Genomic DNA, 14,292 nt, shown 5'->3' on the forward strand with positions numbered 1-14,292 from the left:
AAATTATTATTATTCTAAATAAAATTAGAGAGAAAGTTCGAGAATATTTCTATTTTCTTATTAATAATATCGATAATATTAATAATATTGATAATTGATATGATAATTTATAACTGACAATTATAAACAAAATACAAAATGAACAGATATTTGAACATAAGTTAAGTACGTTCCTGTATTAGTGACGCCTGACGCACTTCCGTTTTACGGTTTCTTTTTATTTTCTCCCATTTGTTATTAAAATAATAATTCATTTTTTCGTTAATAGAATAATTTTGAAAAATGTTTCGAAAATGGATAAAATTCGTCTGTATAATGAGTATGCTGCTTTTATTGAGAAAAATAATTTATATTTGAAAATTTGAACGCACCCCCCATCAACACCGGAAGTTGTTACATAATTCTGTGAAATCAACGCGACCATTTTTCTCTCTAGTAGTGAGAAAATTTACTCCAAATTCTCTAAATTTACTCCTCAAATTTAAGTGCTTTTTGGAAAATAGTTTCTTTCAAAGAATATTAAAAAAAAGGTAAGAATAAGAATAGGAATAATGACAAATGTATATTATTTACAAAATTATAATTAAGTGTTATCTTTCAACTAATCGTAATTTTACTCTTTACTCTTAAATATTTTCCTTTCGAGTAATTTTAATGTTTTAAATAAAATTGCAAATACTACTTTTTAGTTTAGTTTCTCAGTCTTTTTTTTCGAAATTTTATCTTAAATTTGTGTCAAATTTTAATATTTTTGATATGTCAAATTTTTTTTTCGAACCTAACCTCAAAATTGTCTACTTTTATGTAATATGTTTGACATGAATTTTTTTTGACACATGTCAATTATTTGAGGAATATTAATGAAGATTGTAATTAAAGAAAGAAAGGAGATTTAAATTTTGGTGATTACAAAAATGTTTGGAGATGGAAATATTTTTCTTTTTCAGTAAATATGGAAGACAATTCTAGAAAGATGAAATATCCTTACACTTATTCTGCAAAAATAGCACAATTCCCTTATCAATATTATTTCAAACACTCTTGGATGATTAGGTATTGTTGTTATGCAGCAATTGTTGTTGCGCCAATTATTTATCAATTCCAAAAGATGTGTAAGTAAATTAAAAATTTTATTAAAATATTTTGATTATTTTATAGAGTTTTTTAGAGTTGATCTTTATATCAAAATAATTACGATTAATAATTTATTTATTCTGATATTTTACGTAAAATTATGAAAATAATTTTATTATTCGGCAATTAATTATTTGGAAATAATTTATTTACAGCCTTCGCTCCTGCCAATGTGAAGAAATGGGAGGAAATCGATAGAAAAACATATGAGGGACATTAAGTTATTTAGATCTCAAATTACAGTCAAAATTTTGGAGTATTCTGAAATTTTTTTTTGTTTTTTTTTAATTTCTCTGTTGTTGTAAATTGCAAAGTATGAATAAAATGTAATACAATGTGAACAATGTATAATTTTTAATAGGCATTGAAACATAAATATTCAAGAGAAATGTTCAAAAAAATATTCAATAGAAATTAATATTTGTGAATATTGAAAAGATATTTTTTATATTTTTTTTCTGTATCAAAAAATTGATTTTTATTTACATTATTGAAATTTTTTTTATATTTTTTGAAAATTATTTTTTTCGAATTCTCTTCCAATTTTTATTTTGAAATAAAGTTTTCTCAAATTATTTTTTTTTATTTGCAAAAGAAGAAAAAAAAGTTTTAAACAATTTTCAAAGTTTATTTGAAAATTCCATTGTTTTCAAATTATCTTCAAATTTTAATTCTCAAATTCAATTCTTTTCTTAAATTAAATGTTTATTTAGAAATTCAATTACTTTAAAAATTTAATTTTATAGTTCAATTTTATCAAATTTTTAATATATCTTCAAATTCTTATTTAAAAATTTAACTATTTTAAAGTTTAATTTTTCAAATTATCTTTATAACTTTTTTATTTCGAAATCAAATGTTTTCAAATTTTTGAATACAACTAACATTTATCTTTAAATTTTAATTTAAAAATAATTTTTTTTTAATATGTCTTCAAAGTATTTTTTTTTAAATTCAATATTATTTTCAAATTTTTATTTTGAAGTTCAATTTTATTAAAATTGACTATAAATTTTTATTCTGAAAATTCAATTTTTTTCACACTCATAGTCAAAATTTTTATTTCAATTAATTTCGAAATTTTTAATTATATCTTTAAATTTTTATTATGAATTTGAATTTTTCCAATTATATAGTCAAAATTTTTATTTGATATTCGTACTTTTCAAATTTATCTTTAAATTGTTATTTGAATTTATTTTTATTCATCATATCTTCAAAGTTTTTAATTATTTAATAAAATATGAATGACGTGAATGTAAAAATTTCCCAATGAAATGAAATTTTAAAATAGATCGAATTTTTTTTTTTTAATTCAAGGCTACCTTCGTAATTATCATGTAAAAAATATTGTCTTTGAAATTCATAACATTACTTAATTTATTTACTTTTTTTGTATTTCTTTATTTTTTCATATATTTATATAAAAAAAAGAACTAAAAACTTCATTTTTGATTTTCAATACTCTTTATTACCAAATTAATAAGTATAAAACATACATCGTTATAAATGATCGGCTCGATTGTGCTGTACATGTGAATGAGTAATGTCTTGTATTTCAACTGCGTAGGTCCAGCCTGTATTTCGTTTTTCTTTTTTTTTATCATTATTTTTTCTTCTTCTATTTATTAAAAAAAAATTTACTAAACAAAAAGGTTGTTCTCTTTAATCTTCGAAGAGAATAAAAAATTAATTCTCTTTTTATTATTATTCTATATTTCTAAAGAAACAGTTTGACAAAAAAAAAGTATAACTATACCTAACTTCTTTTTTTTTCTTTCCCCTCCTTCTTTTTTAAAAATAACGATTCTTCACGTTAATAAAAATTTCCTCAATATTAGACATACAAATTTTTTTTAACGATCAGCTGACGAATGTTGATTAAAAAAAAATTATAATAAATAGACAATAATATAATAAGCAATGCAAGATATATCTTGAATATTCTAAATTATTACTAAATGTGCAATAATAATTATAATAATAATAATAATAATTATAATAATTAAAATAATATATATTAAGAATTATAATTATAATAATATTAAATATAAATTATAATTATATTGATTATAATAATAATATCAAGAATTATAATAATATTGATAATAATAATAATAATTTTATATTAATTTACTATTAAAATTATTAATATCAACTATAATAATAATAATATTAAATATTATAATAATATCGATTATAATATAAAAATAACGGGACACATTACAAGGGAAAATTGATCAACTCCGAAAGTGTTAACAAAAAAAAAAAAAAAACAATAAACTTGCACTGGAGTATTAATGCTGACAATTTCGCCTTGTATGCAAAAGAAAAAAAAATTCTCTATATAAACAAGTAAAAGAAGTTTCGCTTTTTTTTAAAATACTGCATTGGTGTCCCGATTGAAAATCAACTAAATAAACTTTATTCCTAAATAATTTGTAGCCAATCTAATTTTCTACTCGCTTGATCAAATTTTTATTAAACTTTTTCTTCTTCCGTTTTGACACTTTTATTTTGATTTTACATTTTGTCACAAAAAAGACAGTGTTCAAAAATTATGGAAACTTTTGTTTTTGTTTCTTAAAAATTATATTTTGAGATATTGATCGTTTTCATAGTTTCTGAACACTATTTATGTAAAAAAAAAAAAGAAAAATAATTACCATTTATTAATTAATCGACAAGAAGCCTTTAAAATGAAAAAAGAATTTTCAAGTATTTAAAAAAAAAAGTGATTAAATTTTTCTCTTTTTCTGAAACAGAAAAAAGTAATCAAATTTTTTTCTTTTTGTAAAACAGAATAAAGTATGGACATTTTTTTCTTTTTGTAAAACGGAAAAAAGTTCGGAAAAAATTTTTTCTTTTGATTCAAGAGAATATTTGCATCGATCAAGCGTGTAAGTACTAGAGGCAATTTTTCTTTTTTCCGAGTGATTTCAAAAAAAAAAATCTATTTCTAGCTTTGTTCGGAGTCATTGTCGCTTGCCTCTTCCTCATTATCTTCTTCTACTTCTTCTTCTTCTTCATCTTCTTCTTCTTCATCGTCGACTTCCTCGTCCTCATCATTATTGCCATTGGTTTCGCTATTGACATCGAGTCGTGGTTTCTTCACTTTACGAACATTAGTCTCGTCGTAATTTAAACCAAGATCCTTGCAGCGCTTCTCAAAGAATTTCAGTAATTTCACGCCGGCCCTGAAAACCGAACTAATCAAAAATAGGCAGTCGAAATGCTCACGGTTATTATAATCACGTGTTCGGAGGCCAAAGATTATTACAAAATTCGCGATTTAAAAAAAAATTGTTTTCTTTTAAATTTACTTTTATTTATTTTTTTTAAAGAATTTTCAAATTTTTAAAAATTTTCAATACAATTCGTTAAATTTAAGTTTTCGTTAAAATTAAGGACCTCCACCAATTATTTTTATTTACTGTTGTTTTTTTTTCTTTAAATTAATATTTAAATATAAAGAGAAACTCAGTCGTAATCTTCATTCTTAATTATAAAGAGAAAAAGATTTTTAAGAATGACATATAAAAATATTAATTCTTTTAATTCGAAAAAAAGAAAAAGTTTCTTGAAAATTAAATAGAAATTAGTGATTAGTGTTTGCAAAACAAAAAATAAATTCAAATTTCAACAATTTATTCATTCTTTTAAGTTCGAAATAAAATAAAAAAAATTTTTTTCTTGACATTTGTCAAGAAAAAAATATTTTGGAAAAGTAAACTTTCTTTAATAGATTTTATAAATAAAATTCATAACAAATTGAGAAAAAAATTCAGATTCAAAAGAATAAAGAATTTTTTTATGTCATATTTTGCAAATAAAGTAAATTTTTAAATTGTTAAAAAAATTGAAAAATTTCCAGATTAATTTGGTTTTTGTTTAATTTTTATTTTTAAGTGTTCTATCACTTAATTTGAAAAAGAAAAAGAGAAATTAAATCTACAGAAAAAAGTAACTACATAGAAAGAAATTATTTCATTTAAAAAAATGTCTAATACGTGTATATCGATACATTTCTAAAGTGAATATTTCCAACAAAAAAAAATTAATAAATAAACGTAAATTTAGAAAATAATTTCCTATCTAGTTGTCGATAAATATAAAACAAAATAAAATTACTATTTGGGGACGATATTCGAAAAGAGAAAACAGATTTATAAATGAAAAATTTGGGAAAAAAATACAAAAAATATTGTCAAAACTATTTCTAGTAGTTACTTTAGAATTTTTTTGTAAAAACTAAAAAATTTATAAATTGTTTTTCGAACATATTTATCTTTTTTGTGAACTCTTTTCATAAATAAATCTGTTTTCGACGAAACAAAAAATTATAAAATAAGTATTTCATATGTTTCTTTGTAAGCTCGTTTATAATGTAAATAAATAAATAAATAAAATTACCTATAGCTGAAAAAAATTTTTTAAAAAATATTGGTTTGAAACATACAATGAAAGTGAAAAAGAAAGAAACAATTTCACAAGAAAAAGAGACGAAAAGAGCGAGAGAGAAAGAGAAAATAAAAATAAAGTGTAATAATAAATATTGTAGACAAAGTTCCGAAAAGCCAAAGAAGATGAAGAGCACATAAAGAAAAAAAAAATGTAGACAAAAATTATTACTACTAAATTGAATGAAAGTTGAAAATTTTATATCTCAGGAAATTAAAAGCAAAAGCCGATATACATATAAAACCGAACATTACATATAAAACGAACATATAGAGAAATGTTTAAAAACAATTTGATGAAAAAGTTCGTAAAATGCGAAAATTAAAAAAAAAATAGTCAAAAAGAAGAAAAAAAGTCTAAAATTTTTATTTTTAAACTTTTTCTTCTTTTTGACTAATTTAGAGAGAATGACAGAAATATCTTAATGGATCCATAACTAGAATATTTTTCCTCCTAAATTTGTATCATTGAAAAAAAACAAATATTTTAAAGCAAAACTTTAATTAGGATTTAGATTAAAAATAAAATTTTTGATAGATTACACAATGTTAAATTCAAATTTCAAACCTTTTGAAATTTAATAATTTATAAAAAAAATTGCTAATGCAATTGAGCTCCCGCGTCCAATAACTCGATCTGCGCTTGAACTGAAAAATTCAAGCCAGTCAAGCCGGCAGAAAATGGAAAAAAATAAAAGTCGGAATTTTTAATTTTAAAACATACTACCGTATAGAGCATAAAAATGCCCAACTTTTTTGTCTTTGAAATTTTTCTGTAGAACTTTTATTTTTAATAATAATGGACAAAAACTGAATTTTTTTTATTCTTCAATTTCATTGAATTTCAAAACATAAATCGACTTTTCTCAAACAAATCTTAATGAAATTAATTAAAAATTGATATACTTACTTATCAGGGTCTACCGAAGACGATGAAGTGATTGAAACATTAAAAAAAGTTTATTGAAAAATTATTTGTTAATATAAATACAGACCTGTCAATAAATACGTTTTCTCAACTTTGACGAGAAAAAGTGTGCGGTGAACTTTCGAGTTGACACAACTTCCAGTGAGACATTTGTTTATTAACATGTGAAGAAGTTTTTTGGAAATTTTTATTTAAATCGGATGAAAAATAAAGAAGATACATAATGTTTAAAAAAATATGCGTCGTGCGGTGTTTTGACATTTCGACGCAAGAGGAGAAAACTATTGGAAACTAACAGTGGTCGCCTTTTAAAAATGGCTGCTTGAACGTAAACGTAATTTCAAAAGGATTTTTCTCCTAATTTGGACAGTTATTGCAAAATAGAAAAAAACCAGTTATCCTGAAAATTTGCTTTTTCATTTGTACACAAGAAATTGAAAATCCAATATAATACACGACGTTAGGAAGTAAAATATGAGAATTAGATATGCCCATTAGGTGCTGCCCTCTGGTGGTAATTTTATGCATCGCGCATTTGTTTAACTTTTTCCTATTTTTCTTCCTGTCGTTGTAAATCTAAATAAATCTTTTACTGCCTATCATATTATAAATGTATAGAATTGTTTTTATTTTAAATATAATACATGAATAAACTTATTTTTAAATAAATCAACAGAAAATAGCAATAGTTTCCAATAGTTTTCTCCTCTTGCGTCGAAATGTCAAAACACCGCACGACGCATATTTTTTTAAACATTATGTATTTTCTTTATTTTTCATCCGATTTAAATAAAAATTTCCAAAAAACTTCTTCACATGTTAATAAACAAATGTCTCACTGGAAGTTGTGTCAACTCGAAAGTTCACCGCACACTTTTTCTCGTCAAAGTTGAGAAAACGTATTTATTGACAGGTCTGTTTTTATATTAACAAATAATTTTTCAATAAACTTTTTTTAATGTTTCAATCACTTCATCGTCTTCGGTAGACCCTGATAAGTAAGTATATCAATTTTTAATTAATTTCATTAAGATTTGTTTGAGAAAAGTCGATTTATGTTTTGAAATTCAATGAAATTGAAGAATAAAAAAAATTCAGTTTTTGTCCATTATTATTAAAAATAAAAGTTCTACAGAAAAATTTCAAAGACAAAAAAGTTGGGCATTTTTATGCTCTATACGGTAGTATGTTTTAAAATTAAAAATTCCGACTTTTATTTTTTTCCATTTTCTGCCGGCTTGACTGGCTTGAATTTTTCAGTTCAAGCGCAGATCGAGTTATTGGACGCGGGAGCTCAATTTCTCCAAAATTATTTTTAGAATTTTCAATTAAATTTTTTTCTACAGAATCTTTAACTAAAATGCTTCTTGAAATCAATTATTTTTCATAATATTTGAGAAATTTCTTTTGAATATATTATCAAAATTTTTGAAAATAGTCCAATTCTTTAGGATAATTTTAAAAAAAATTTTTTATACCTATATATTTTTTTTGAAGGAATTCATTTAAAACTGTAGATATTAAAAATAATTGAATTCCTGAGAGAAATTATATTATTTATTAAAAATAATAAAATTCATGCGAAAAATTTTATTTAAAAAATTTTTTAAAAATACCTAATCAAATTTTTATGAAGAATTTTTAATTAAAAATTTTGAAAATAATTGAAAAATTTACAATTGTATTGAAAATAATTCAATTCTTATAAACAAGTTTTATCAAAATTATTTAAAATAATTGATTTCTTTCGGAGAATTGCATTATTTGTGAAAATTAAGTGAATTCTTGAGAATGTTTTATTAATTTTTGAAATTAATTGAATTGTTTGAAATTATTTTATATTATAAGTATATTTTTACTGTAAAATTCTTCAAAATTCTTTTCATCATTTCCAATTCAATTATTATTTTCTAGAATTTTCAACTAAAATTTATTAGAAAATTCTTTGAGAATTCAATTATTTAAATACAAAAATAAATAATTGAATGTTTCTTAAAATTGAATTCTTATAAAGAATTTTATTAACAAATTTTTTTAAATAATTGAATTCTTTTGGAAAATATTTGAAAATAATTGAAATTTTGCCACGAATTTTATTAAAATTCTTGAAAATAATTGAATTTTGGAGAAGAATTTTATTATTTTTGAAAGATAATTGACATTTTCACGATAATATTTTTAAATTTTCGAACGTAATTAAATTTCTGCAAATCATATTTGTAACTTCTCCAAAAATCAATTTTTTTTCTGTGTTTTTAACTAAAATTCTTCTTTAAATTTCATTTTTGAAAATAATTAATTAAATACTTGATAATATTTTATTAATTTTTGAAAATAATTGAATTTCTGTAAATAAATCTATTAATTTTTAAAAGTAATTGAATTCTGATGATGAATTAAATTTAATTTTGAAAATAATTGAATTTTTACGAGGAATTAAATTTAGTTTTAAAAAGTAATTGAATTTCTGCGAAGAATTAAATTATCTTTTAAAAATAATTGAATTACGAAGAAGAATTTTATTATTTATAAAAATAATTGAAAGTCTGACTAGAATTTTTAAGAATTTTTTAACAGAATTCAATTTTTTTAGTGTTTTTAACTAAAATTCTTCTATAAATCCATTATTTTCAATAATTAATTAAATATACATTAAAAAATTTATTTTGAAGAAGAATTTGAATTATTAAATTTTTTGTCAAAAATCTAAGTTCTCTCACAATTTCTAATTAAATTCATATAATTAAAAATTGAAACTTTATAAAATTTCATATTGAAATCTTTTGAAGTTCACCAATTTTTGAAAATTGTAAACAAATTCATCTTCAATTTAAAAAATAACAGTTGTCGATCCAGTTAAAAAAACCAAAAACAAAGCCAAAAGTAGAAGAAAAGTAATGAGAGTAAAAAATACACTGTAACTTAAAAATTGAAAATTGATAAAAAATAAAGAAGACAAATTTTGAAGAGAATAAAATAAAAACAAAAGAAAGCGAATAAAATTGACGAATAGAAAATTAAATTAAAAAATTAATAAAAGCTCAATATGTAATAAAAAAACAAAACAAAAAAATTGTTAGAAAGAACAAAAAAAGAGAGACATTTTTCGGTTAGCCATATTGTGTACGTGCGAATAAGATGATCTCTGGCATCCGAACCCAAACCAGAGTCAAGTTGCACTAATAAAACTCACTTGTAAACAGTACTGTGCTCCTCATTATAAACATTACAGTTGTCAAAGACTTGTAAACAATCGGCAAAGAATTCATCGAGTTCATTGTAATCTCCATTGCCAAGTTTGTATTTAATTGTGCCAAAGTCCATTGGATTTTTAATGAAATCCTCATAATCGGGCACCTCATCCTTAGTGACTGGACTCATAAATGGCCACGATTCACGATGATGTGTCACATCAGCGAGTAATTCCTGTAGTGATGCCTTAACATTTTTCAATGTACTCTTCTCACTGATGTCCACTGATTCCTCGGCGCTTCGTTTTGACGTTCGTCTCGTTTGTCGTGGCTCACCATCTTCCATGTTGCTAATGTCTATTTAAACAGCGTTTCAATTTTCTTTATAAAAAATCTACTTGTATTTTTTAAATATTAAAATAAACATTTTTCTTTCACTTACAAAAAAAAAGAAACAAGAAAAAAATAGAATTAAAACCAAAAACCCAAAGGAAAAAGAAAATAAAACCTAAGCTTCTTATCCGCAAGATGTTCAAGGTTCAAAGTTTTCTGCCGTAATAAAAATCACAAAATTATTTTCATAGAATTTAATTTTATTCAAACCAAATTCTACACTCTTTCAAAGAAGTTTCATCATTTTCTTGCAAATAAAAAACATTTGTTTAGTTAAATGAATTTTCAGCTCTTAAAGAAAAATATTTTCTCCTTTTCTTTAATATTTAGTTCTTCGAAACTAAATTGAAAACTAAATTAACTAAATTGTTTTCAATTTTTGTAAATTTTTAATATCCAAAAAGTGAAAAGTTTCTTTTCACTCATTTAAATAAATTAAGTAATTATATATTTTGATTCTGCTAAACATTCTTAGTCTTTAATTTTTAATATCATTTAATAAATTTCTATTTTACTTTCATTATTCTTATTATTTAATTTTTGTTTAATTTTTAATATCAAATTACTGAAAAATTTACATTTTTCAAGAAAGTTAATCAAGTAAATATATTTTAGTTCTAAACTAAAGTTAGATTCCATCTAAATATCTTTAAATATTTAATATCAATTACAATAATAATAAATTTCTGTTATAATTAGAATTTCATTGAAATTAATTAATTACCATTTTTTTAAATTAAAATTTTCAATATCAAAAACAAGAAAATTTTTTCAGTAAATTTTTAACAGCAAAAACTCGAAAATTTTCCATTTTCTTTTCAAGTTTCATTGAATCTTTTTATTTATGTTTTCTTATTTTATTTTTAATTCGATTAGATATTTAAATTATTATTGTCTGCCTATTTTTTAAATTTGCAATTTTTTTTGTAAAAATTAATCGCATTACTTGATAATTTCGTAATTGAATTTTCGAGAAATTCGATAGGGAGCCTTGAATTATTATTCATCAATCTTTATTAATTGAAAATTTATTAATTATTATTGAAGATAAATCACAAGTGAGAGGAGAGATGAAAAAAGAAAGAGAGAAAAAGAGAGACAGAAATTCAAAAAATGTAATGACAAAAGTGAATTATTATACTAATTTTAAAAATTATTAATAAAAATACTCACAAGGCACTACTCACTGATCTATAAATTATGTAATAAAAATCATGCTAATTAGATCTACGAACAATATTGTAAAATTATTAATTAAAAACAATTATCATTGCACAGTGACAATTATTATTTGTAAATAAACAAAATTTGTCAATAAATAAATTTGATGTATTGTGACAATATTATTATATTTAATAATAGAAGTAGTGAAAAAATAAAGCAACTTTTATAAGAAACATTATTTTATAATATAAAATTTTTTTCAATAAAAAAGTCTTTTATGTTTAAAAAAAGAATTTTTTTACTAAAAAAACATTTTTTGCAGTTAAAAAAATAGTTTTTCAATAGAAAAATATTTTTTCAGTAGAAAAATAATTCTCTCAGTAGAATTACTAATAAAATTTCTTCACCAAAAAAAAGTGATTAAAAAAATAATCATTTAGAATAAAGAAAACAGAAAGAAAAAAGAAAATATTTTTCTTTTTCATAAGAAAAAGAAGAAGAAGAAGCAGAAGAATTTAAAGATTGTAAGTTAGTTTTTAAGAAAGAAACATTTTTTCCTCTACATTTTTTTTTTGTATAAAAACTCAAAAGTTTCGAAAATTTAAATTTCTATTTCCATTTTTTTTACCAATAATTTATATATTAATATGTAAGCAGTATTTATACAGTGAATAATTTATATTTTATGTACAAAAATCTTCGAACCCTATCACCGTGCAAATAAGAGAAAAATTAGAATGCAAAATTGGATTATTATTAAAAAATAAATTCTAAAAGCTCGTTTAAAATAAAAATCAACAAAACTAGTATATAAAACTATTAGCAGTGATCATTAACAAGCAACAACTATGAATTATGTTGTTTAATTAATTCATAATGTTAATAATAATAATAATAATAATAATAATTAAAAAAAATAATAATAAAAATAATAGAAACAATAATAATTAAACATAAATAAAAACATAATTTAATCGTGAGTAGATGCAAAAAATAATGCATTCTATGTGATTGTAAAAAAATTATAAAATGATTATGAATATTCAGTATTAATTTCAATACATATTTTACACAATAAATTAATAATTCTGTGAAAAATTATCATAATAGGTTAGAAAAATATATCAGAAAATCGAAATTTTTATAAAATAGATTAAAAAAAATTTTATTAGGAGATAATCTGCCATTATAACGATTATGTATAAAAAGCAATAAATATTTATTTCTTTTTTTGGAGAGGGGGGATGCTTACTTTGTTAAAGAAAATTACAGGAAAATTATCTCAAAAAAAAAAAATTTTCCCAAAATTATAAAGAAAATCAAATTTTAAAAAAACGAAAATTTTATAAAAGAAGAAATTTTTCTAAATTTTTAAATTGAGGGCTTAAAAATATTAATGATAAAAGTTTCCATCACCATATTAATTAATTAGTCAATTATTAATAATAATATTAATACAAACAGAAATAATAATAATAATAAAAATATTAATTATTATAAAGACTTTACACTTGATAATTATATTACTACAATTTTTAAATTTTTTTATTTAAGAAGTTAAAAAAAATTCTTTCAAATGAACACCATGATAAACTATTATTACATTGCATAAATGAAAATAAATCACGTGAAATGATGGAGTTGAATGTTTAATTTGAAATACGATTTAAATAACAGACTTCGCACTCGATAATTAGTTTTAAAAAAAGTAGCTTTCAAACTAAAGAAAAAGTAGTAAAAAAAGTAGCTATCGAAAAATTAAACTTGACGACGAAAAAAACTCGTTTTAGACACTTCACAAAACTGACAAAACTTCCATTTCATATTTTTTATTTTCCTCACTTTTTCCTAATTTTCATCAAAAATATTTACTTCTTTCTTCACCTGCTAATAAATTGAATTCCTGCCACGAATTTTATTATTCATGAAAAAATTTAAATATTTATAAAAATAATTTAATTCTTGCGAATAATTAAATTTTACAAAGAATTCAATTCAAATGTTTGACAATAATTGAATTCTTCCGAACGATTTTATTAGAATTTTTAAAAATAATTAAATTTCCAGGAAGAAGTTTAGTGATTTTAAAAATAATTGAATTTTACAAAGAATTTTATTAAAATGCATCAAAATAATTGAATTTTCGGGAATAATTTTGTTATTTACCTTTAATAATTGCATTTTTTCGAAGAATTATTTATGTAAATAATTGAATTCTTAGGAAGAATTTTATTAAAATCTAAAAGAATAATTGAATTATATAAAAAAAAAATTTAATTAAAATAATTGATTGCTTTTCAACAATTTTATTAAAATAATTAAATTCATGTGAAAAATTCTAATATTATTGTAAACAGTTGTAAATAATGGAATTCTTCTAAAGAATTTTAAAAAACATTTTTTTAAATAATTGATTTTTTCGAGGCATTTTAATTAAATTTTTAAGAATAATTATATTTTTTGAGCAATTCCTGTAAAATTGTATATTAAAAATAATTGAAATCCTGCGATGAATTTTATTATTTATGAAAATAATTGAATTTTTATAAAGAATTTTATCAACAAATTTTTAAATAATTGAATTCTTTCGAAGAATTTTAATAAAATTTTTAACAATAATTACATTTTTAGAGAAATTTGATTAAAATTGCATTAAAAATAATTGAAATTCTGCGATGAGTTTAATTATTTATGAAAATAATTGAATTTATATCACCAATTGTAATTAACTTTTTAAAATTAATTGATTTCACAGTGAAAAATTTTATTATTTGTAAAAATAATTAAACTTTTGCGAAGAATATTATTATGTTTTTAAATAATTTAATTCCCGTGAAAAATTGTATTATTTAAAAGTAATTGAATTCCTTCTAAACACTTTTATTATTTACGAAGATAATTGAATTCTAAGAGAAATTTTATTAAAATAGTAGATATTGAAAATAATTAAATTGAGGGAAATTTTTGAAAATAATTGAATTTCGGAGAAGAATTTTATTATTTATGAAAATAATTGAATTTT

The 14,292-nt window shown here is 21.1% G+C and overlaps 2 protein-coding genes across 4 annotated transcripts in view; one reads left to right on the forward strand and one right to left on the reverse strand.

The window, feature by feature from the left end:
* Positions 1-378: 378 nt before the first annotated feature.
* On the forward strand, positions 379-1,475 carry LOC122498390. The gene is made up of 3 exons (XM_043606085.1): positions 379-530; positions 948-1,112; positions 1,290-1,475. The coding sequence occupies exons 2-3, from the start codon at positions 953-955 to the stop codon at positions 1,352-1,354; spliced, it is 225 nt and encodes a 74-aa protein (XP_043462020.1). The 5' UTR covers positions 379-530; positions 948-952; the 3' UTR covers positions 1,355-1,475.
* Positions 1,476-3,552: 2,077 nt separating this feature from the next.
* Positions 3,553-14,292, reverse strand: part of LOC122498391 (bromodomain adjacent to zinc finger domain protein 1A) — a 28,970-nt gene continuing 18,230 nt past the window's right edge. For 2 of the 3 annotated variants that reach the window (XM_043606089.1, XM_043606086.1), the window contains 2 exons: positions 9,716-10,070; positions 3,553-4,343 (listed from right to left, as the gene is read on the reverse strand). In XM_043606089.1, the coding sequence (XP_043462024.1) occupies positions 4,094-4,343; positions 9,716-10,070 (605 nt within the window). In that variant the 3' untranslated portion in view covers positions 3,553-4,093. The remainder of the gene's footprint in view (positions 4,344-9,715; positions 10,071-14,292) is intronic. The other variant, XM_043606088.1, reaches the window with a different exon arrangement.

Source organism: Leptopilina heterotoma, unplaced genomic scaffold (assembly GCF_015476425.1).
Source record: "Leptopilina heterotoma isolate Lh14 unplaced genomic scaffold, ASM1547642v1 Lhet_15, whole genome shotgun sequence".
NCBI lineage: Eukaryota > Metazoa > Arthropoda > Insecta > Hymenoptera > Figitidae > Leptopilina > Leptopilina heterotoma.

Bases quoted from the DNA above. Each gene is read 5' to 3' on its own strand.
- LOC122498390 (XM_043606085.1), top strand. From the start codon at position 953: ATGGAAGACAATTCTAGAAAGATGAAATATCCTTACACTTATTCTGCA. The intron at 1,113-1,289 runs GTAAGTAAATTA...ATTTATTTACAG, and splicing joins TTATCAATTCCAAAAGATGT to CCTTCGCTCCTGCCAATGTG.